At 36.2% G+C, this 25797-nt stretch overlaps 2 protein-coding genes across 2 annotated transcripts in view; one reads left to right on the top strand and one right to left on the bottom strand.

The window, feature by feature from the left end:
* The window catches only part of LOC148956487 (solute carrier family 25 member 35-like), a 34825-nt gene extending 32765 nt beyond the window's left edge, over positions 1-2060 (bottom strand). The window contains exon 1 of the mRNA XM_089108340.1: positions 1772-2060. Coding sequence (XP_088964466.1) covers positions 1772-1936 — 165 coding nt within the window. The 5' untranslated portion in view covers positions 1937-2060. The remainder of the gene's footprint in view (positions 1-1771) is intronic.
* LOC148956486 (putative serine hydrolase) lies at positions 1923-25561 on the top strand. The gene is made up of 2 exons (XM_089108329.1): positions 1923-2062; positions 24004-25561. Exons 1-2 carry the CDS (start codon positions 1948-1950, stop codon positions 24849-24851), a joined length of 963 nt encoding a protein of 320 aa, XP_088964455.1. The 5' UTR covers positions 1923-1947; the 3' UTR covers positions 24852-25561.
* Positions 25562-25797: the final 236 nt, after the last annotated feature.

Below are 25797 nucleotides of genomic sequence, written 5' to 3'. Positions count from 1 at the left end.
CTGATATTTGTTAGCAATCTATGTCTTAGTACTTTACAAATATTTAAAAAGGTTCTAAAGTAGAATTTTGGGAAATTTTGAGTTTGGGGGGAGAGGGATTTCAAAAACATCTTTCCATAATATAATTTGTCCTCTGAAGTCAATTCTGATATTTGTAGCGCTCTATCTATTAGTGCTTTAGAAATATTTAAAAGCTTCTAAAGTAGAATTTTGGAAAATTTTGAGTTTGGGGGGAAGGGGGATTTCAAAAACATCTTCCCATAACATAATTTGTCCTCTAAAGCTGATTCTGATTTTTGTAGTGCTCTATGTCTTAACGCTTTAGAAATATTTAAAAAAGCTTCTAAAGTAAAATTTTGGAAAATTTTGATTTTGGGGGGAAGGGGGAAACATCTTCCCATGACATAAATTGTCCTCTAAAGTCGAATCTTATGTTTGTAGCACTCTATGTCTTAGCGCTTTACAAATATTTAAAAAGCTTCTAAAGTAGAATTTTGGAAAATTTTGAGTTTGGGGAGAAGGGGGATTTCAAAAACCTTTTCCCATGACATAATTTGTCCTTTAAAAACGATTTGGTTATTTTTACTTGTCTATCTCTTGTCAAATTCTTTCCCTAATTAATAAAGGTTAAATGTCTATAGAGTTGTTTGTCACCTGGATGCTACCCTTAAAGGTAAGGGGTTACTAAGCAAAGTTGTGACATCACAACAATTCTGGTTTCATTATACCATGACCAAAGTCAGCATGGGTTGAAAATTAAATGGCTTACAATGAAAATAGGATTTTGGAATATTGTTTAATGAACAAGGTTAAAAGCTGAAGTTGTATAAGGTAAGCAGTGATTGATAATTATGATAGCAATATAGGATGAAATGTGAGCTAAAACAACTAGTAATGTGCAGTAATTAACAATTATATAGAGGAGAGGAAGGAGTGGAGGTAGGTACTTCAAAGTACCTTCACATGGCATACCATAGCATGTAAATCCATCCCTGGAAGTTACATTTTCCTAGCCCACCCCCATTCACAGATAGCCAAAAGTAACTAAAGCAGAAATTTACCAATTCTATATTAGGAGCTTCTTGATATCTTGAAAAGTACTGGAGTTAGGTGAACATACATTTCAGTAGGCTAATGAATCCAGGGCCTATGATATCCCATGGGAAGCCATTTTGAAGAACCTTTTTCATCTACTCTTATCTCCAAAGGGTGCTTACTTTTGATGACCTTTTATATTCTTTGCATTATACATATTGGCACATTGGAGGAGGTGAGGGTAAATTTTATTTCTGATGTAAATGAGAGGTAGGCTTTAAACTTTACCCTACCCCCTAATGTGCAAATAGCCTATATACCCTGAATTGCTATGTATAAGGGTGGGGTGAAATTCATTTTGTTTCTGACATCAAGTGGTAGCCTATGTTTACTTTATTTGGAAGTCAATAAAAGCCTATGAACTGCAAAAACAAAAAAAGCAAATAAAAAGATGTTGAAAACCTAAACTAATGTAAAACATTTTTTATCCCAATTTAGACAGGTAGGCTATAGACCTATCATGCATGCTAGCCTATCTTCTGAGCCCTAGAAATAAGGAAAGGGTAGGCTAGAGATAATGACTTGGCAATACCTTCCAGTGTGTATTTTAAGGCATTTGATTCCTTCCTGAAAGTTTTATCCTAAATCAATCACTTTCTAAGATAGCAGGAATAGTAGGCTATGTGCTGGGTATTCGAACATTTTGCCATTCGATGAAAATGAGAAAAGAATTTACCTTAGCAATTTGGAAAATGGCATGAAAAGGGTTTTTATAGTGAATCTGATATACACCTTGGCTTGCAAGTTCACCCTGTAATTGCATTCGGATCTTCACTACTTCTAGAGGATTTGTGAATAAGCAGGCTCCACAAGCAGAAACACCCCCAGTCAAAAATTCCATTGTAATCTGGAATGTATGTCATAAGACCACAGATAAAATATTCTAGAAGAACCAATGTGTTGCTACGTCTATTTTCAGATGCTCCAAAAGAAATTCGGATACCTATGCCTTGGGGATATATAGCTGGTAAGTTAACATTTTTTTTTTTTTACTTTTTCTGTATTGTGAATTTTCTGTGAATTTATCCATGTTCAGATAACATCACTTGCTAAGAAAGGAATTTGCCGCTAGATGTCTTTTACTGTAGATACCAAATGACAGACAAGAAGTATATAGTGGAGGAAAGATGCAGAAAAACGGTGAAACCTTGGGGAAATTGCAACGGATTTTTTTTTACATCAAAATGCTTAGAAAAATCAGCTGAATTACTAAAACAAAATCCACCAAAACCCCCTTGCACAACAAGTGTCCAAAATTTCCCCTCGAAGGAGGAAATGAGGGGAGAAATCGATTTTTGTGTTTATAAATATTTTGGAGTTTAAATAATCATTCCCTATCAAATCAAGCATGGTGACTCCAAATCTGAATTCAGGTATCCGTTTTCCGTACTCCTGTGCCCATTTCCACCCCAAAAGGATGGGGAGGGGGGATTAAACCTCAAAATTAAGAAGTTGTCATATTTTTTTTATCCTTTCCTATGAAACAAATAGTGGCGAATCCAAAAGTAGAGTTAAAAACTTGATTTTACGTAGTTAAGTACCTCATCTTATCTGAAACAGTTGTAAAAATTGACCCATGTGTGCTAGTTATTTAATCATTTTTTCACCATTTCCTGTCAACCTAGGAATGGCCCCTTAGAATATGAGTCTCAAACAGTTTAATTTCAAACTAGCATTCAAGAATCCCCTCTCCCTCCAGTTTGCAGTGTCCATTCCATAGTGCTATTGTTTAGCTGATCTAATCACTGGAGCCATCTACCATAGAACTTGCCTCCACCAAATAAATGGAAGGGAAGACCATGCAATTGTGCAAAGAAAGCTGCTCTCAAAGAAGCACTTCAGTTTTATACCAACAGCCTGTACTTCTGACGATCATTTTAACAAAGAGGGTTTGTATTCTCTCTGAAACCGACTGTGACAGTTCGGTCTGCAGCTCTTGTCAAGCCAAGGACCTGCTAGCAGTGTTTCCACTTATCTTTTGAAACAATCTGTAAAATCTTGACAATTTTCGGGAGAAAATCGGGAGATGGCTCTCAGGATTCGGGAGAAGGATCTCAGGATTTGGTAGAATTTCCAGTTTTTGTATTTTGTATTGAGTTTTTGGAGGTGTTCAAGCGACTTGAGTATAAAGTACCACATTCTAAATTTGGAGTGCAGTTTTACTGGAGCCAGCTGCAATTCCGGAAAGAAAATTCGGCAATCAACGTTGTCAAACATGACAAAAGGAAGCAGCTAGAAGCTTGAAATCTATTTAATTTTGAAACTAAGTGCAGTTATATTTCATTCAGACTCTAAAGCTGCTAAATTAAGACATTTTTCTTCATCGACCCTTACTTTTTCTGGCCCTTTCAGATTCCACACGACAGCCCACTAAGTTAAGGACTGGGACAGAAAATACTGACGAATTACGGAAACTAGGTCTTTGACCATTGAGTCTGAGTTAAGTGGATAATTTTTTTTTACCACCATCCCAAGAGGTATTCACAAATGATAAAAAGAAAACGCGAAGTCGTAGCTCATTAGTATTGATATAACTGAAAAAAAGTATAAGACATTTCAAAACCTTCAGATACATACACCACATTACGTTCATAATCTGTGTCTATCGCATGGCTTTTTAGCCGTGCTGGTAACTCAGCTGTGCTGGGATACGCTACTACTCCTTTTAGTCTCTTTCTGAGGGGCTGGTCAACCGTCAGTGTGTCTGCTGTAACTCCATCTCGTTTCATTTCAAGTTTCGTCTGAATTGTGGACACCAAAGTTACTGTTATCAAATGATTCCTTCTGCCTGTCTTTACTTCTTGAGTAAGCTGAACAGTCTTTCTGAAGCTACGTTCGAAAATGGCAAGGAAAACAGAAACTGCACAAACTTTGCTAAGTTTGGTTTCCACGGTGGTCCCTCGCACTCAAAGCCGATTTCCAGTAATCCACGGCTGTCAGAGTCACTGTTTTATCATCATTGGCACTATCAGAATGTTCCCGCCATTCTTTGTCAATCGCACTTTTCGACTTTTGTACTCGTTTTTATCCTTTCTTCGCAATTTTATGTTTTATAATACACTGACAGGCTTTGGCGGACAATATTTGTCACTTTCTGCATACCTAGTCTTTCTTTATCAGTAAAATTCTCATGTAGCATAATTTTTCAGGAATATGACTAACTTGTCAACCAGCAAAAATCATAAATTGTTTTAAAAATGCAGCAAATTTCATTCCTGTTTCTTGTGTTGGATCATTTGAAGCAAACCTCTTCGGTTCTACAAAGCAACTGCTGACAAATTCTAATTTTTGTCATATTTCTTTAAATTTGTAGTAATTCTTGATCCTTTTGAACCTAATGAATCAGCTGGACCCACATAGTGGTGGCTCCCATTTTCTTGGTGCAAGCCAATACCTTTGGTAATTTTATGAATTGAAAAAAATTAGTTAATTTGAAACATTGATGATGTTTAAATGATCAAAAACAGAAAACTAATGCAATCACAGTGGACTGCATTATGAACAATTTTCATACCTATGCCAATAAATTCAAGTCGCAGTACCCCAATTACCTGGGACGTTAGAAATAGTCCCTAAAAGACCCTAAAAGACAACGGACATGTAAAAAAAAGAAGAAAAGAATGACCAAAAAGTAAAATGTTCCGGGAATTAAGTTTTCGGGAGATTCGGTATCTTCTTTTTTTGTCGGGAGATTGATTAAAAATTCGGTAGATCTCCTGAAAAATCGGGAGAAGTGGAAACACTGCCTGCTAGTCAATGAGCACCAAGGTTGCCACCCCGACCTGGAAGAATTTACTAAATCGGAGAGGAAAAATTTACTCGATCGCATCTGTTTTTACTAAATGCTAAAAAAAATTTTGCGCGTGCGGCTACGCCGCACACGCACCATCAACCATCGATTTTTATTATAGGAGGATAATCAATACGATTTTCACAATCTTTGTTCTTCTTTTTTTTTTCTCTTTTCCTCTTTTCTTTCGTTTTCATAGTATGATTGAAAATTCTGGAAACCTACAAGTTCATATATATATATATATATATATATATATATATATATATATATATATATATATATATATATATATATATATATATATATATATATGTATATATATATATATATATATATATATATATATATATATATATATATATATATATATATATATATATATATATATATATATATATATATATATATATATATATATATATATATATATATATATATATATATATATATATATATATATATATATATATATATATATATATATATTACATATATATATATATATATAATGTTAATGTAATGTTACGTATAATGTTACATTTCTACTTACTTTTAATTTCTCTCAGAAGGCTCCTTTTTCCTTAATAAAAATTTTTAAACTGAGGAGATTTACCTAATCACCTTGGGTGGTTAGATTCCCAATCATCACAAATCCAAGTGTCATTATAGCTTCATTTTTAGTTGGTAAGATTTGATACACAGAAAGCTGATTTTGTCGACCTTTAGACACCGGAAGTGAATTGTCTGTTTATGAAAATAGATGACTGCTTTTCTGTCTCTGATACAGACAAGCAAAATTGTAAATTGTAAAACAGACAAGCGAAAATTGTAAATTGTCATGTTTTCGACAATTTTTTTCCCTGAATTCAAGGAAAATAAAAAAAAAGTTTTGTTTACCTTTCTGGCCCTTTGATATGATGTTTGAACATTTTCACAGGGTTTAATCATGACTTTTTACTAGTTTTTACTAAATTTCGGAAAATTTACTAGATCCTCTAAATTTACTAGATTTTTTTTTTTTTTACTAGATCTAGTAAAATCGTACTGACTGAGGCAACCCTGATGAGCACGTTGTACAAGTAGTTGTTTCTGATTCAAACAGGAAAGTGACGGCCGTAACATTTAGAGATACGGTTGAAAGGATATTACAAGAATTTCACCAAGAGGTGAAAGCAGATAGTTAAAACAGAGAAACGGATTAGCTCATCAAAGTTGTTGGAAAGATAATAAGAAGTGAAATCAAATTCGTTATGACAAGAAACGATTCCTACGAATTCCTTAACGAATTATCGTCAGTAGAGAAGTGTTTGAACTTCGTGTGCCCATTCTAATATCGTCTATTGGAAAGGCTGTAATGCAGGCATGTATACCACAGGGTTTAATGTCTCCTGTACAAATAGGACTGGCTTCGCAGCTGCATCGCCATTTTTCATCCCGATTTTTAATTAACACACTGCTCAATCTCGGCTTCTGCTGTAAAAAAAAAAAAATTGAAAGATGTGTTGCAGGTAATCCAACGCTGTTGGAAGAGTCCGAAGAGAAAGCACATTTTTATCAGTATATAGGACATAACGTCAATCATGATATTGCTACTATCGATGGCCTGAATACTTTTCATGGAATGGGACTTATTGAATTGTCTACACCTGAGTTGCTGGCAACGGAGCTTTCAGTACCGACAAAAGAAAGAAGTGAAGATGAGTTGAAGTCAATCGGCATAAAGTCAGTATCCAACGCTGTTGGAAGAGTCCGAAGAGAAAGCACATTTTTATCAGTATATAGGACATAACGTCAATCATGATATTGCTACTATCGATGGCCTGAATACTTTTCATGGAATGGGACTTATTGAATTGTCTACACCTGAGTTGCTGGCAACGGAGCTTTCAGTACCGACAAAAGAAAGAAGTGAAGATGAGTTGAAGTCAATCGGCATAAAGTCAGTACCAAAAACCCGCCTCTTCGCAACCAAGGACTTTTGTTTTTCTGACAAACATTAGTGGCATTCGTGACAGTGAATGGAAGGTTGAAACGCTCTGGTGCACCTCTGGCATTTTCAAAAGCTTATACATGAGCTGGTCGACCTTTATGTGGTCATTACATCAAAAGCTACCTCATCTGGGAAAGTCAAATATTCGTTTTTTTCCAATGATTAACCACAAACCAAGCGATATCTCCTGTGTTTATTTTACACTTATGCATGCTAACCAGCGCGCTAGTCGAGTTGGAAAAACTCTAGTCATTACCTTTGACCAACCGCTTAATGGAAGGCAAAATGTATCGTTGATGCAGAGCCTGCCGCAGGTGCTTTAAGAAATGATATTGTTGTCCTAAGTGGATTTTACACCCACATTAGCTTCCTAGGAACTATTGGCTTCCTTATGGATGACTCAAGACTTTTGGAAATCGTAAGTCAAGTATGTGTGCCTAACACCGGGCGAAGTACGTTTCAAGGCAAAGCTGTCTCTCGTGCTGTTTGAGGCCATGGTCTGTCGGAGATAGCCCTTTATGTGAACTTTTTACCATCAGAACTGATAAGCAGAGTTTTTTATGGCAATGATATGCTACCAGAATCCCTTGAAAAGGCAAAACAGATGTACGAGTTGCTCCTTGAAGAAGATATCATTGACGAAGCGCAGGTTTGGGGGGCAGCAGAGATTATCCATGAAATATTTCATAGTGTAAAAGAACGATTATTCGAGTCCAGAACTGCCCGTGCTTTCGGCCACAATATTTACAAGAAGTCTACTTTGCTATTCTTGCAGTCAGTCTTCAGTTGAGGAAAGACAACCCAGAGCAGTGTAGAATGTTGCAAGAATACATTTACATCTGGAGAACTGATAACTGCTGGGTTACACTTTCTCCTGATTTTGTGATCAAACAAACATTAATGATAATTATGAAACGAGTGGTTGTCTGATGAGAGTAGAAGAATGACTGAATTGCAGGAGACAATTTGAACATCTGCTATGCCTACTTTGGTTCTTTTTAACGACCGCATTCAGAACCTGACTGGCCTCGCAGATTTTACTATGAAAATCACACAGAAGCGATATCTTCATGGAAAGCTAGAGATCTGTTGGACATAGAAAAGATAATTTTACGCATTGAGCCCCTAGAACCCTTCAGGGAGGATTCACAGCTTTTGAACGTGGTTACTGATGTCCACGCTTCATCATTTGTAAACTTAGACGAAGCCAAATCTTTGCGAGAAAAGATTTAGAAGGAAATGAAATGAAAACAAATTGACAAATATGTTTTTAAGAGAAAGGAGAAAGCTGTAATTATAGCTGAGAAGTCATCTGTGGTGATATATAGCGCAAGAGAACTTGTCGAACCAGGTCTAATCTTCTAACGTCTAGCCGCAGTGGATAGCACCAGTGGCTCTGACTTGAACGAGGTTCTGTCGTTTGAGCTCTTTACTTTTTCACCATTGTTTTTTAGTTCGTTCGATGGGATGAGGACAGCCGAAAAACCATCTTTAACAAATGCACTGATGAAAATTTAGGATATTGCTGGTCCAGTGACATTGCCAACCTCCCAGTGATTGACGGTGGCTGGCTAGTCCACAAAATATCGTGGACTAGAGGATCCGCATACTCTAAAGTGGCAGAATCTTATGTAGACTGTGTCAAAAGATATTTCAGCCAGGTAGTGGTATTTTTTACTCTTACACTGATACACCAACGACGAAAAAATGCATATGGCTGAAGAGAACCACATGTTTTTCGTTTCCAACGATTGAATTCTCTCCTAACATGAAGATCGTCAAAAATAAGGAGGAATATTTGAGAAGTCCTAAAATTAAACAACGCTTCACCGACCTACTAACTCAGACGCTGGTGAAGTCAGGATGTCAAGTTCTACATGCTCAAGATGATGCCGATGTCTTAGCTGTATAAACCGCAGTCAATTGTACTGAAACTTTGTCAACCACTTTGATTGGGAATCATACCAACTTATTAGTCCTTCAGCTGTACCATGCCAAGCTTGACGCATGTGATATCTTTATGCAGACAGACATGCATGAAAATGACCGACAGGTGAATGACATAAAAAGGATCAAGAACAAACTAGGAACCGAAGTAGCAGAAAGTCTACTCGTTTGCAATGTCTGGTGGCGATACAACATCTAGCCTTCAGGGCGTAGGGAAACCAGCAGTGGTTTGTGATGTTCTCACATACTTTTTGCGGTGGTTATCCGTCAAATGGTATGCCTTTGTACAGTTTACCAGATAAGTACATACAATATATTTGTGCTAGGCTATGTATGAGAATAGTATTGCTGTGGTTAAGGTAGTTAGTGAGGTTAATAGTTTATTCAGTAAGGAATTCGATGTTAAGCCGGATTGAGTCCAGTCATCCTTTTCAGAGATTATTTGGTACGCTTTGCCCTCAGTAACAAAGTGAAGACTTCGGGAAAATATGGTACCAAATAGGAGGGCAAGACTCTCCTAGACTTATATTATGCAGACTATTCGAGTGTCATTGATAAAATGCTAGTTAAATGAATGAAATCTTTCTTAATATGTTGAAGGTTCATTAAGTTTGAAAGGGAGTTCTGCCATTTCGACTAACTGTCACAAGTACTAATCGTCATAACATCTAAAAGGAAAATTCATCAGAACCACTAACCATCATAACATCTAAAAAGAATTACAAGTCTGTATAATAGTAAATAAGCATATAATAGTCTAGAAACAAATTTTGGCTATATATTTGCACGTCAGGGGGTGGGGGTAAATCATAGCATATATTAAATACGTAGCCTAACCCAACCTAGGTACCTTTTCCCCCCTAAACCCCAAAAAACTAAAGTTTTAAAAATTTAGATGTTATGACGGTTCGTGGTTCTGACGGTTTTTTTTGTCGATGTTATGACGGATTTTGTATACGAAATGACTTTAGTGCTCCTGACGGTTAGATGTTATTACGCCTTCCCGTTTGAAAGTTAATGTTAGTCAAGCTAAGTTGCTTAAACTAGAAGTAAATTAGGGCGAAGATGTGATGCTAATTACCAAGAAAATCAAGAGGATAGTTTCACTTATCTGGTCGTTTTAAAAAAATAAAGATGGCAGATCCAGTTAAGGTCGGAAAAGTGCAGTGAAGATTTTAAAAAAAAGAGGCACCAGGTATCTTTTTTTCCTGTAGAAAAGTTTAGAAGCATTGTAAGATAGGTTTACAGACTAAGACTAGAAAGTTGAAAGCCATGGAACTGACAAGAATGGCTCTGAATCGTAGGGGTATCAAAAGACTGAGGAAGACATGTTAAATGTTTTCCAAAGGAATTGTTTAAGGACAGTTTAAAGCACGTGTTTGACAGACTGCATATAAAACATAAGTCTTATGGAAGATTTGGATCTGCTTTCTACGGCTATAATGAAAAAAACTGCTAAGATGCTAAGTCAGGTTTAACTAATGAATGATCATAGAATATCAAAGATTGTGCTTTTTGCCCATTCATTAGGAACCAGGTGGAAAGCAGGTTGTCTCAAACTGGGGCGGAAAGAGGTCGTAAGGAATGATTCATAGGAAGCTGAAACTTCATGGGAGGGGCTGAAGAGAAAAGCTTCGATAAAAGCAGGGTAGACAAGGGGTGGGTGGGCCATGTTCCGGCCTTTGGTGCTGCATTGACTTGTTGGTAGTAGTATTAGTATCTGTAAAAATAATTGATGTGGCAGTCAGCCTCTGATATCCGCTTGCTCATGCCTTCAACCGTCGCAAGTACGCCCTCAAAAACGCTGAATTTATTTTCCCCCTTCTGTTCAGGCCTTCAGTCGTCATGAACTGGCTCTGGCATTAAGGCCTCAGTATTCACATGCTTGTCATCATGATGTTAAACATTTAATATTTTTTTTAAAACATATTTTGGATTTTATAGCCTGTGTCCAATCTCATAGTTCATACTTATTCTGCATATATTTTTTTTCATTGTTCTAGCATCAATGGTTTTACAGTTAACTCTGCTCAAACCAAAAATGCTCATGTGCTAGCAAAAAGGCCGATTTGTGGGGTTTATATTGGTGCTGTCTACTCGCCTGTTCCTGTTACTTTGTACTGGCGTACTTCTCCCAAGGTGGAAAAGCCGTTGGAGGCCTTACCCCCTTAGTTATAATCAAAGGGATTTGTCATAGAAAAATAGAAAAATTTGGATAAATATATACTGTTGAGACTTCCATGATACGATCACCATAGGTAAAAAAAGCAAACAGTCAAAAAGGGCAAAACATAAATATGAATCTACGAACCTTTGTTTTTCTTGAAGCAACCGCAATAAGGCTTTTAATGCGCATTTTTAAGAATTCTTGCAAAGAGGAGTATCATGCCTAAGACACCAACACACAACAAACGTTGTTCGGAGGAAGCTCATAAGTTAACGCGGCTCGAAAAGAAGATACTTAAAGAAGGTATCCAAGGTGGAAATTTTGTACCTATAAAATGTAAGAGTTTGAAATTGTCATCAATGAAACTGGAAAAAAACATTGTAACATCCGGCATGAGTAAAGTTAATAATAATTCGTATGGCTTCATCTATTTTCGTTTGGAATAAACAGACTTGTTGAGCCGCGGAAAGTAAAAATTTCACCGTTCGATTACTTTTAATCCAGAATTCTTGGAACAGCGTACATTTTCAGACCAGTGATTTCCTATTTAATGCACTCTGTTTGTTTGAATTGCATCTTATACACTCCACAATGCTTGTATGTTGTAAAAAAGCGTGTGGACAAGATGGAGCTATTGATCAGTTTCATCGCATCTTGGTAAATTTAAGAGGATGAGTAGCATATTAGATGGAGGCACATTATAAACTAATTGCATTTACTTGATGCGTTAGACCGCCAACATGGTTTTGAATACTGTGCTGTAATAACGTAAATTGGAAGGACATGAGAAGAGTGCTGATTATGGCGGATAACAGGTCAAATGTAAGCCAAAACGTTATCCCTATTGATTAAATCAACAAGCTTGTGCATTCAAATTCTTTGACAAACGTGAGAAAATTGTCAAACTAGAAATGGAGAATATGACTGAGACGCAAAAATGAGAGTTACACACTTTGGTCACAAAAGGTATTCAAGACCAAGTGAAAGATCAATTACAACGTCTTCGTTTATTTGTGACTGGTTGAGCTGGTCTTGGGAAAATCTTTATTTTCAAGATTCTGGTAGAACAAATAGATTTGTGCTGTGGTTTCACTTCTATAGAAGTTGCTGCCTTAACTTGTTTCGCAGCAACACTGGTAAGTGGATTAACTCTACACAGTCAGGACACTTCCAGCGTCCCTGTCCTTTATAAAAAGGAAAAACACTGAAGGGGCTAGCACTGATGCATCCTTGTTTTCCTTGTTTCTTTTTAAAGTTTTTTCCTTGTCGCTAGTGGGGCACTGAAGCATCATTGAAAACTGTTTAAAGACTCATTTGAAGGAAATTGCAACATCTAGTACCTTTTGTAATTAACAAAAGATAATATTAAAATAAAATTTAAAAAAATGCATTTTTATATACAAGATGATATAAAACACGTAATTTTGGATAAGGGATAGATTATGCGCAATGTACGGTAGATTACAACCATAAATGACGTCAGCTAAGGTTGAACACAATTAGAATAATATTCAATTGTTGATGAACACTGTATCCTTAAGCTCAAGATGAGCCCAAGGAGACCGAGCTTCGCTTGGTCCCTGGTGCTGGTACGTGACAGGACTGTGTGTATGTGATCTTCGCTGTCACTTGTCCTCCAACCGCAGATTTGGCTGTGCATCATTTGCATTGTGATTCTTTGTGATCCTCTTTGTCGCAGGTCTTCTAACCACAGATTTCGTTATGCTTCATTTCCGATTCCCGGTCGCTGTGATGTTCGTTTATATTCAATTTTTGACGAAAACTGTATCTTTATACTCAAGATGAGCACAAGGAGACCGAGCTTCGCTTGGTCCCAGGTGCTGGTACGTGACAGGACTGTGTGAATGTGATCTTCGCTGTCACTTGTCCTCTAACCGCAGATTCTGTTGTGCCTCACTTGCATTGTGATTCTTTATGATCCTCTTTGTCGCAGGTCTTCTAAACACAGATTTTGTTATGCTTCATTTTCGTTTGCCAGTCGCTGTGATGTTCGTAGTCACATATCTTTAAATTGTTCTTCGGGTTAAGAATCATTAAGTATAATCATTACCTCATAAATTTTTCCATGGCTTTTACTTTAGCTCTCAGGATCAGTCTTCTCGCGTTGCAGGGTCCTGGCTGTTGGACAAATATTTCTTCAATTCGGTTTTGTAAATTGACTTTCATGTCGACATTGATTGTCCTGAAATTCTGTCTCATTGAATTCTGAAAATGTGATTGTCCAGATTGCTGTTATTTCAAGGACGCGTCATTTTCAAGAATTGTGAATTTTCGTTTTTTTTTGTTCGTCCTCTAGGCATGTTTCAAATTTTAAACTCTTAATTTGACAGCTTCCTATATACATATATACACAATTATTGCTCGCGTATATGTATTAATTTAAAAAACTTTTTCCACAAAATAAGTCTTTTAAAGAAAAGTAAAGAACTCCATTAAACAAAAAATGAGCAAAAATAAAATCAAATAATCTACCAAGCATGAAACTATGACAAATCAGCATCGATAAATAAATGAAACCAAGAACGAACAGAAATTACAATAATTAACCGAGTCGAACTCAAAACAAGCAGAAATTAACATAAGTTGGGCGCAAAACCCCTACGCCTTCCCAAGGCCAGAACAAAATTTGCACTTTACTGAAAAAATATAAATGTTTTTACTTTTATAACTTTAATACTACTACTACTACTAACAACTCACCGCAGCACCAAGCTGCCTGAGGCCAACACAGCTACGCACGCTCCTCCTCCATCCCAATCTATTCAAAGCCTCTCTTTTTACACCCTCCCACGAAGTCTCCATTTCCTTTAAATCTTTCTTTATGACGCCCTCCCACCATAGACGAGGACGACCTGCTGTCCGTTTAGCCCTAGACGGTTGGCCGAAAAGAACAATCTTCGGCAATCTGTCATCCTTCATCCGCACAACGTGCCCTAACCACCTCAACCTTTCTTTCATTATAGCCCTAGAGAGTGGTATTGAACCACATTATTCGTATAGCCCATTATTTTAAATACGGTCAGTCAGCCGGGTAACCAGACCAATCTTTAAGCAATTTCTCTGGAAAATATCTTCATAAAATCTTCATCCGCTTTTCGGATCGTCCATGCTTCAGAGCCGTATTTGACCACTGTCATCACTGTAGCTTCTAATATTCTAATCTTGGTTTGCAGACTTGTCTTCCTATTCTTCCAGACTTTTTTAAAATGTGAAAAAACACCCTGAGCCTTGGCTATTCTATTTTTAACATCTTCACTGCTCCCACCATCTTTACTAATAATACTACCAAGGTAAGTGAAGCTGCCAACCTGATCAATCTTGTCATTACCCAACGTCACCTTATCATCTTCACTTATTCCTAGCCTTAGTGACTTAGTCTTCCTAACATTAATTTTCAAACCAATTCTAGCACCCTGAACTCGCAAAACCTCAAAAACTTCATTCATTTTGCTCACACTTTCATCTAGGATGCTTAAATCATCAGCATAATCCAAGTCCTGGAGACTTTTTCCTCCCCATTTGATTCCGTGGTCTCCCATTGCCTTTCCTGTGCTCCTTAAAACAGAGTCCATCAAGATAATCCATATAATGGGGGATAGAACACAACCCTGCTTAACTCCTGACTTAATACAAAACCAGCTGCTAACCTCATTTCCTACCTTAACCGCAGCAGTGTTATTCTCGTACATAGCACTAATCACTTTAATGTATTTGTCTGGTATGCCATATAAGGATAAAAACCTTTACTAAAGCTCTTCTATCAACAGAATCGAACGCTTGCTCATAATCTATAAAACTGAAGACCAAAGGTGTTTGAAAACTCAGGCACTTCTCAATTATTAGCCTAAGAGTGAAAATTTGGTCGACACATCCTCTACCTTTTCTAAAATCGCACTGTTCTTCTCTTAAAACTTTGTCTACGGCATCTCTCAGTTTAAAAAGTATCATATTACTAAGTAATTTGCTACCTAGAGAGACCAGACTAATGCCTCGATAATTACCACACTCACTTTTATCACCTTTCTTATAAAGTGGCTTAATTAAGGTTTTCCTAAAATCGTTAGATACTTCCCCTTTTTCAAAAATCATATTCATAATCTTCAATAACTTATTTCTAACCTCAGAGCCACCATATTTAAGAAGCTCATTTACCGCCCTATCAGCACCTGGAGCCTTATTATTCTTTCATCCTTTTAATACCGTTGCTAATTCCTCCTCTCAAAACAAATCTTCCTTCACATCCAAAGTATCACAAACTTTTTCATTTTCCTCTATATTTTTTCCTGCAACTCTATCTCGATTAAGCAAGTTCTCAAAATGTTCGGCCCATCTCGCTTTAGTTTTTTCCTTGTCTCTAATTGCGACCCCATTCCTATCTTTAACTGGGCCAAGTCCGGATTGACTATTCCCTCTCAATTTATTAACATGCCAGTACAGCATTTTACTTTTATGCTGTCTAGCTGCATCTTCTAGATCTTTGATAATTGTATCCATGGGCTCTACTTCACACCTCTTTATTTCGTATTTTAATGCTTTTTCTACTTTCTTTACATTTCTTTTGTTTTCATACGATCTATCATTCAGATAACTCTTGTACAAGTCCTTTCTCTTTTCTATTAAACATAAAGCTTTTTCACTAATATTCTTAGCTGCAGTTCTAGCTTTCTTCTCTAATACACCTTCAGCAACTTCACAAATTATTTTTATAAAATTGTTCCAACCATCTTCCACATTATCAACTTTTAAACTCTTAAGTTTAGTATTCAACTGTTCCTGGAAACTTTCTCTCAAATTATTATCCTGGAGTCTACCAATATCATAATGTTTGAGGAGTCAGTTACCCTTCAGGAGTTTTAGCTTTAGATTAACCCTTGACACAGTCAGATAGTGATCCTTATTCTTATCATCAATAAAGACCACTCTACATAACCAAATATCTTGTGTTAATCATGCCAGTTTTCGGTTTATAGTAGCAAAATCGATAAGGTTTACTGTCTTACCATCACGTGAATACCATAAATCAAATAATATTAACATTTTGATTACTAAATATCAGTATATGTATATTAAACTGACAATGCACATTCATTTGTATTTTTTCATTAAAGTGCAAATTTTACAATACGATTAAATTTTAAATACGTTGAATAAAATAACTATCTAAAATCTTGATTGGATGTGTTTGGAGAAAAGATGGGCTTGGAAGGGGTGTTAGTTACTTTCCAATTACTTTCGACTATCAAAAAGGGCACTAGCCATTTCAATTTCCAATCGAATGAGCCCTTTTTGAAGTGGAACAAAATGGCTATATTAAAATCTTTATTGGATGTGTTTGGGGGAATGGTGGGCTTGGAAGGGGTGTTAGTTACTTTCTAATCACTTTCGACTATCAAAAAGGGCAGTAGCCATTTCAATTTCCAATCGAATAAGCCCTTTTTGAAGTTTCTATGACAACGCGTTCTATAAAAACCTTATATGCCCCCAGGGCATGAATTACAACCCTTGCCCTGAGGGCTGTGGGGGGGGGGGGGCTGTCATCCTCAAAGACCTAATTCACAGAACTTAAAAATACCTTGAATAAAATGGCTATCTCAAAGTTTTGATTAGATGTGTTTGGGGAAAAGGTGGGCGTGAGAGGCGGGATAGTTGCCCTCTAATCACTTTCGACTATTAAAAAGGGCACTAGCCCTTTGAATTTCCAATCGAAGGAGCTTTTTTTAAAGTTTCTGCGACAACGCCTTCTATAAAAAAAACCTTGTATGCATCCAGGGCAGAACTTACAACCCTTTCCCTAAGGGCAGACTGTCCTCAAAAACATAATTTCTATTTGGAAATCAATTACGCTGAACAAAATGGCTATCTCAAAACTTTGATTGAATGCGTTTTGGAAATTGGTGGGTGTGAATGGGGTATTAGTTGCCGTCCAATCACTTTCGACTATTGTCAAAAGCAGAAGCCACTTAAATTCCCAATTGATTAACTACTTTTCGAAGTTACAACGACAACTTTTTCGATACAAAGTGCCCTGCTCCAAAGGAAATAATATATAAATAATACATTGTGCCAACATCGTTCTTATATGCTCCCAGGGATATAACTTAAAACCCTTGCCCTGAGGGTTGTGAGGGAGTGTCCTCCTCTTTACTTAGTCCCCGTTTCTTGTCTCGTTCTCGAGTGTCCCCGTTCTTTACTTAGGCAGTGCGATCTTGCTGCCAATGATTTATACAACAATTTTCTAAATAAACTTTCTATGACCCAAAGGCATAACTTAAAACCATTTTACTGAGGTCTTCGATGAGGTTACCATTCCAGTTTACCCGATGTCTAGAAGTTTCAACTACATTGAGAGATCTAAATATCAAAAAATGTTTATTGTATGTGTTTTGGAAATTAGTTGACGTGAAATGGGCGCTAGTTGCCATCAAATCACTCTCAATTATTGAAAAAGGCACTAGCTCTTTTGACATGTGAAAACGAGCATCAAAACGAACCGCAGCCAAAAATGATGCACATCGAAATTTGCGATTAGAGGAACAACACCATTCAAATATTTGACGGACACGAGCTATGGCACAGAATCTAGTTCTAACCTACAAAGATGCCGTAAATTATTCAAGTCTCAATTATAGATCATTGGGACCCTTCAGCATTATTTGTGGTCACTGTGGAGCCCTGTATTTGGACGGTCGCTGCTTGGATGATCGAAATGTATTGCCACCTGCACAGTTTACCAATGAATTGGTTTGCCCTTTTTTTACGAAGTCATCTGCCTGCTAGTAAATTGTGCAAACGAATCCGAAACTTTAACTCGTGCGCTTTTGCATTATTCAACGCTAGTGAACGTACGGTCCTGTAAGATCGGGAAAGAGTTCATTCTTGACATCACGTGAAATTGCCATTAAAAATAAATTTGCATAAATCAATATAACTTAGGCGAAAGTTCAAATGATTTTTTTCAGTCAGTCGTTTAGAATTAAACTTGTAGAGCGTCAATGAAAATCTTCCAAAACATGACTTCAATGAAATCGAACTGCCTGACGTATATTTCCAATGGTAATTTAATTGAAGAAGTATTTGTAAATTGCCTTGCAAATCAAAACTACGATGGAAAGTAAGTAAAATTAACGCTAAGACTGTTGATAACCTCCCAGGAGAATACAAATCCTATAACAGTTATGATTCTGTGCAGAATAAACAGGATGGATGAATTGAATTCACGCCATAATTATTGGTCGTTTAAAGATATTCTGAAGTAATAATTCAAAACTGATTATAAAGATTACAATTTTTCTTTCTATTTATTTTTGTTTTAGTTTACTGACGCTCTGTGACTTTCATTCAGAAGTAAGGACGCCCGAAGAAATAGAAAATACTTACAATATATCACATATCAACAACCACAGAAACTACTTACAACAATTAGAAGTGGTCTTCAGCTGCAGGTCGTAATCAATAACAGAAGAGAAAAAACTGAAAAAAAGAGAAAATAAGTTAAAAATAAAATTTCCCATAAGCAAAACTAACAATAAAAAGATAAAAATGACAAAAAAATAGAATAGAAAAGGGGGGAAATCACATAAAAATAAAAAAGAACAAACAATGCAATCGAAGAAAAATATAATTACTTTTCTCCATTAGGTTCATACTTGTAGCCTACTTGTGTCGCTTACCACAATAACAAAATTCATTTGATAGTAGCAGAAAAATGCCTCTTAATTTAAAAAAAAAACAAAAAAAAAAACAAGTAAAACACTAGAATCGACAGTCAACTAGTTCCGGTATTGGTTCATTGTAGGCCTACTTATACTCCACTTTTATAACACCCTCTCTCTCTATCTGAATGAATGGAGGAACAGTATTAGACACCCAACCAGGACAGTCATACTACTTAACTTAGATTTCATCCGTAAAGTCTCTTCCTCGCTTCACGAACTGAGAATGGAGCATCATCACTGACGTAAACATTTTTCACACCTCTATTTGAACCGAAAGCCTTATTCTGTAAAGAAGAAATGATCAAAAATGGGCTTTTTTTAAGGCCATACGAAAATACTGAAAAAAACACATAAAGCGAATATTTCGAGAAGACAACCGCAGCTTTTCTTCAGCGCGCAAAAAAAAATTATATTTAAGGAAAATGCCAAAAAAAGACGAAGAAAAAACCAAAAGTAAACGCAGAGAGTCAATATAAAAAAAAAATAAAAAAAAATAAAAAGATGAAGAAAATTTTTATCGTTTCGTCATTATATTATGGCAGGTCAATGTGGTTTTAGAAATTATCTAAGTCTTATTCTTAAGTTTGTTTTTTCTTTTTGCATAAGATCATAATTTTCGCTTTACTTGATTTAACATTCACATTCAAAAACTTTTGCTCTTTTTTATCCTTAACAACTGTAAATCATAACAACTGTATTTTTCTTAACCTTTTTTAACTCTAAACCATTGACAAGTATTTCTTGAAATAAACTTTTAGCATGGCCTACATCATCACAAACCGTATTCCAAACAATAATGTTATTATCTGTAGATAAATATTCCACCGACATCATTCTTGCCGACAACGACGAAGGCATTTCACAGTGAAGTTTTGCCTCACTGGGTACTATATATGCATTTGCGTTTTTAGTGAAATTACTTCTGCATTTACTGCATTGCAACTTTTTTCAACTTGAGCAACATTAGACTGTAATACTGTAATATAGCTTGAGCATTTTCTATAGAAATCACTCGATTCTCCAGATTAGCCAATCTTGTATCGATTGATTTCAGCGTATTTTGCAACTCCGTTACGATTTCAAGATTTTTCGAGATATCGTCTGATAAGAACTTTTTCGCATTCAAATAACAAAACTCCGCCCACTTTGCTTTTTCAATTCATTTTATTTCACATCAACTTAGGTAAACAGCACTAGCCAAAAGATGTTACTCAGCTGATATCTGATTCATAATTGAATAAAACTCTTTAATAAAAGGGTTCTACATTTTCAGTTAATAACTGAATAAAACTCTTTAATAAAAGGGCTAAAATCCTTTGGCTCTTTAATAAAAGGTTTTATTACAGAAAGAAAAACAAATGACTGAATTGTCAGTTGTATATACATATACTGATATTTATTCCTTAAAGTCCTAATATTTTTTTTATTCGTTAAAGCCAAAATTTAAAAACATTTTTTTTGGTATTTTGTTTTCATTAAAATTCAAATTATATTCTGGTCTTGATAACGTATGGGGGTTGTCAACCCTAATCATGTTAATTTTTGCTCGTTTTGAGTTTGACTCGCTTATTTATTGTAATTTCTGTTTGTTTTGGCTTCCATTCATTTATTAATGGTGATTTGTGGTGGTTTTATGCTTGGAAGATTATTCAACTTTATTTCTGCTCATTTTTGGTTTAGTTGAGCCCTTTACTTTTCTTTGAAAAACTCATTTTGTGGAAACGTTTTTCAAATTAATTATTAGTGAAGACGATGGGGGCAGTGAAGATGTTAAAAGTAGAATAGCCAAAGCCCAGGGTATTTCTTCACAGTTAAAAAAAAAAAATTGAAGAACAAAATAGAAGTATGTAAACCAGGATCAGAATATTAGAAGCTACATTGACGACGGTGGTCTAGTATGTTTCTGAAGTGTGGGCACTCCAAAAGACGAAGGATTTTCTCGATGTTTCCCAGAGAAATTGCTAACTGATTGCTTTGTGCACCCGATAGTCTGACCCTATTTCAAACAGTAAGCTGTATGGAAAATGTGGTTCGATCCCGCTCTCTAGGGCTATAATAAGGGAAAGGTTGAGATGGCTAGGACACGTCCTGTGGATGAAGGCTTGGAGATTGCCAAGGTAAAAGTCGTCCCTGTCCTTATGGCCCTTATACCAGTGTCGAAAAAAGTTGTCCCTGAATGTGATGAAGGATTCCGTAGGGAAAGATTTGTGAAAATGGGTACTTCTTGGGAGGGTGTAAAGTGAGAGGCTTTGAACATATTGAGATGGAGGAGGAGCGTGCCTAGAAATGTTGGCCTCACGCGGCTTGGTGCTGCAGGCTGGTGAGGTTGCCACGGAATTAATGTCTGTACCCGCCACCTGTATCCCTTATGAGAGTTTTATCCAAGATTGGTCAGTCAATCACAGAAAAATGGATCCAAACTCAAGAGAAAACATGGAAATTTTGCTTTTTGAATTGCCAAAACTAGCCAGTAGTTTGTGTGTAGTAGCAGTAGTATTCAATTTTTTTTTCGAAAATGGCCGAGAAGAAGAAGAATAACGTATTTAATCCATTGACTCACACATACTGATGCACAGCATGCACATCTGTATTTATAAGTTAGGATAGCCTGCTCTCAAACTCAAACTACGTTTTCTACGTTTTCAAACTCAAACTAATATCATTGCTGGCTAAGCCCTATAGGTTTGTAGATCTTGGTCGGATCACACCCGTCACGATTGCCACATACCATGAACTGCGTTTGAAAAAAAAATGTGTGTATCCCCTGACGATCTTCTCTATCTTGAGAGATGAACATGGCCGTGCTAGCTGCTCAATCTGTATTAATAGATACAAGTACCGTGACAGTCACTGGGATCCAGCCACAACATAATCAAGACAGTTTGTGGGGTTCACATAACGAAGTTTCAGTATTCAATGCCAAACATGTTTCGCCAGCAGATGAATCTATTACGGTTCTACAGACTTTCAATAGAGAGTCTATATTTCCAAGAAAAACTGATCCACCCAAGTCTCGTGATATGGGATGTCAGAAATACCGACAAGAGGTTGCCACGGAATTAATGTCTGTACCCGCCACTTGTATCCCTTATGAGAGTTTTATCCAAGATTGGTCAGTCAATCACAGAAAAATGCATCCCAACCCCAAAGAAAACATGGAAATGTTGCTTTTTGAATTGCCAAAACTAGCCAGTAGTTTATTTTTCTTTTTCCTAAATCCGAGTACTCTCAAATTTGGGTTTTCTTGATATTCATTTATGTAATCAAATTTTCATTTATTTTTTTAACCTATATTATTCAAAGTTTTAAAAAAAATATGCAAAAAACTCTTAAATAACAACTTTTATAATTGAAAATTGGCAAAACCAAGAGTTAGTCTGAGCAAAAACCTGATCTAAAATATCGATTTCTATATATCAAAAGTAAAAATATCGATATATCGGATAGTCAAATTATGGTCCTTCACGGCCACAAAATAGAAATGAGTTGATTTATGTTTACAAAATTAATGTTGATATTATATAAACAAGTTTTGCAGAATTTTGTGGTTTGGTAATATCGTCTTGTTTATCACCAAACGGGAAAAGCTTTGATTAATATATCTACCAGTGTGTGAGGTAATGGCGACACCAAACTTAATTCTGGAGAACTCGCATAGGGAAAATTCTCTTCCCTGAGGAAATCTTGTTCTTGGAAAATCAGTCCAGGAAAAAGTTTTCCCAGCGAAAACTAAAACCGCGAAAACATGCCCCTGGAATGCTTGCTCCCAGAGAAAAAATAATACTTCAAAGAAAACTTGCCTCTAGAAATAACGTCCTGCAAAAGTGCCATCAAAAATAATGTTCCCAGGATTTGCAGAAAATTGCACCGAGCATTCTTGCCCCAAGAAAAGGCACACTCAATTGATCCGGTTAAACCTCGTCCTTGAATATTAGCCATTAAAAATTGTCACCGGAGTTTGCCTCTTGAAAAATAAGAGAGAATCTGCCTAATCTCCTCCTCTGTGGGCAGATGTGCTTAAAAATCTTTTGAATGGGCCCCTCGCAACCTCCTATGACAACGTCTCCCGTATCAAATTGACAGGACAATTAATACATGGAATTTATTTCGCTCTTTACTAAGTCAAAGCTAATGCGTTGATTCTGAAAGGCTGAAGGGGATTGACCTCGTTTTGTGTGTATTATGGAATTAGTTATTTAGTTTGGGGGAAATCCACGCTTGTAGTATAAACTCTAATAAATTCATTAAGGCTTTGATTTCTGCTATCTTATAACAGTTCATAGAGGTGATGCTGCTTATAAGTAGCATACAATTTTATACCGTAGGCCATGTGCAAAAAGTTTCCCCTGAGAGCGAGAGGGGGGGGAATCTGTGGAAAATTGATTCGAGGGAGTCATAATTTGCCTATAGTGAAGTTACCTGAAAAATAATTGATTGGTAAAGGAAAATAATTTTGCTTTGGCAAAAAGGCATCTTCTTCAATTAGAGTATATATATCCAAATAGAACTTTTTTTATTTAAGTTTTCCAAGGGTTATTTTTCCATGGGGTCAGATTTTCTATTAGTAGGTTTTCTTGTAGTTAGTTGTCCATATGTCAGTTCTCATTGGGAATGAGTTTTCCTGGGCCGCGTTTTCCATGAGCAAGCTTTCCAGGAACAAGTTTTTCTGGGGCTAGTTTTTTAGAACGTTTTTTTCCGTTGTTTTTTTTTCTATGCGAACAAAGAGGGCTCTTAGCTATCGCAGGTAAATATGTACTTAGTGGGGGAATGCTTAGATAAAATGGGGGCACATGACTTTTGAAAGAATTAGAAAGAAATTTGGAAAATGCAAACAATCGGTAAATGATATGGGAAAATATAAGAAATTACAGGATGAGTCTTAATAATCTCGGAATATGGGAGGGTGTATTGGTCCAAATTTACCCTTCTGCCTGCGTATGTGCTGCCCTCAGCCTCACGCTAAGAGAAATGGTCGAAGTTTGAGGCGACAAAGCTTTATTTAGAGGTTATCGGTAAGCTGGTGCACCATGTTAACTGTCTTAATTTGAAAGGGAGCTACTCTGAATCGTAGTTTAAGAGTCAAGTGTTCTCAATATATAGTAAAATGTGTTTATTTTCTGTTTTTAAGAATTAGTCTGCTTTTATTTCCTCTTTTTTATAGCTTCATCGTTTTGCCTCGTATGGTTTTCGGATTATTAACAATATACTAATAATGATTATTTGAAAAACAGCATGTCAGTTATCATATTTATTTACTTATATCTTTTTGTTATAGCTAAAGAATGGGGCAATCCGTTGGGAAATCCCATCCTGTGCTACCATGGATGGCAAGACAATGCTGGAACTTTCGATCGACTAATTCCACTTCTCAACAAGAAATTCCGGTACATCGCTCTTGATGTTGCAGGGCATGGATTTTCGACGCCTTATCCACCAGGAATGTTGTATAACGTTTGGGATTTAGTAGTTCAGTACCACCGAGTAGCTCAATATTTTAATTTAGACAAATTCTCGATGATAGGACACAGTATGGGCGGTGGTTTTGGTCTTGTTTACGCTTCTGTATTTCCTGCGAAAGTTGAAAAGCTAGTCAGCTTAGATATGGTAAAGCCAGTAACAGTGCCCCTTGCGTGGCACACACAAGACATTGGAGAAGCAATTGAAGAAAATTTATTAGCCGAGCATAAAATGCTCAATTCTGAACCTCAAGCTGTACCTATGGAAACTTTGGTTAAACGATACGTTGAAGGAACCTTGGGTAATTTATCATCTGAGGGTGCTAGAGTTTTATTGAAAAGAGGCGCAGCTAAAGCGCCAAATGGAAAAGGCTACTATTTTACTAGAGACTTGCGGCAAAATACTGCAAGTATCCAAAGGTTTTCTATAGTAGAACAAAAGAAACTACTGAGGAATATAAGATGTGAGTTGTTGCTAATTAAGTCAAAAAATGCGCCAAGTTATGAACCAGACGAAGTTTACCGTGAATTTAGAGACCTTTACCCTAAATATTGCAAAAGTTTTAATTATCTAGAAGTAGATGGGGGACACTGGGTTCATCTAGAACACCCAGATAGAGTTGCACCGTGTATAAACGAGTTTTTGAATAGTTTACTAGATTCCTGAAATAGTACTTATTATCATACAAGTCTTTCTGGGTTTTTTTCTTTTTTTATGACTAGACGGTATAGTCTGAAGAAATTTAATAGTAGTTAGACTATAGGAAAGAATCACCATTGACAATCTGAGAAGCCCTAGCAATTTCACGCAAAGGGCTAGGTTTGTTGGAGTTTGTTAAAACCAGTGCTGTTCCTGTTATTTTTCCAAATAAGCTTACAAGGTATTTAGTATCATGGGTGTAGCAGTAGTTTGCAGAATAGAAATTTATGGATTTTGTTCACCTAGAGGCTCAATCTTGGCATAAGGGAAAACCAGGGGTGAACCTCTTACCGCAAATGTATATCTGAGACATCTTTGTAAAATTAAGTCCGCTTTCCCTTCAGAAGTAGAAATCAAGGCGTATTTTTCTTTAATAGACTCTGTGAGAGGTAGCACTGCAGGATTGAAACTATTGGTTTGTTGTTTTACGGGAAGGGGGCTTCTATGAGTTTAAAAGGGATTGTAATCAATACGAAAAAAACTCTTATCACAAACAGTGATTATTCCAAATTTAAGAACGTCGATTTTAGGAACGTAATTTTACGCTTCTGTATTGTGTATTACACTGGGTGCGGAATCGCACCTTTTTTGCGTTAATTAGTAAAACGTTTGGTTTAAGTAGAAACGAATAAAAAATAATTTTACAGTCCATAATTTTGTGGGGTTTCAAGTTTCAATTTTAGTCTACATTTTTTTTTTTTTTTTTTTTTTTTTTTTTTTTTTTTTTTTTTACTGCACAATAACCCATATAGGATATTCCAAATGATTGAAACAAGATAATTTAATATCTACCAACGCTAAATATTTGAGTTTCGCATTCTTCCTTTTGGAAAAAATAGAGAGGAGGATTATCGATTCCCATACCTATAGAATGCTTTTTGAATGAGTACTCTGCCATCCAGGCTGAGATATG

Source organism: Artemia sp. Qi Xiang Cuo, chromosome 1 (assembly GCF_049724085.1).
Source record: "Artemia sp. Qi Xiang Cuo chromosome 1, ASM4972408v1, whole genome shotgun sequence".
Lineage (NCBI taxonomy): Eukaryota > Metazoa > Arthropoda > Branchiopoda > Anostraca > Artemiidae > Artemia > Artemia sp. Qi Xiang Cuo.
The sequence above is the reverse complement of the archived record's forward strand: the minus strand, read 5'-3'. Positions and strand labels throughout refer to the sequence as shown.

Bases quoted from the DNA above. Each gene is read 5' to 3' on its own strand.
- LOC148956486 (XM_089108329.1), top strand. From the start codon at position 1,948: ATGTATGTCATAAGACCACAGATAAAATATTCTAGAAGAACCAATGTG. The intron at 2,063-24,003 runs GTAAGTTAACAT...TTTTTGTTATAG, and splicing joins GCCTTGGGGATATATAGCTG to CTAAAGAATGGGGCAATCCG.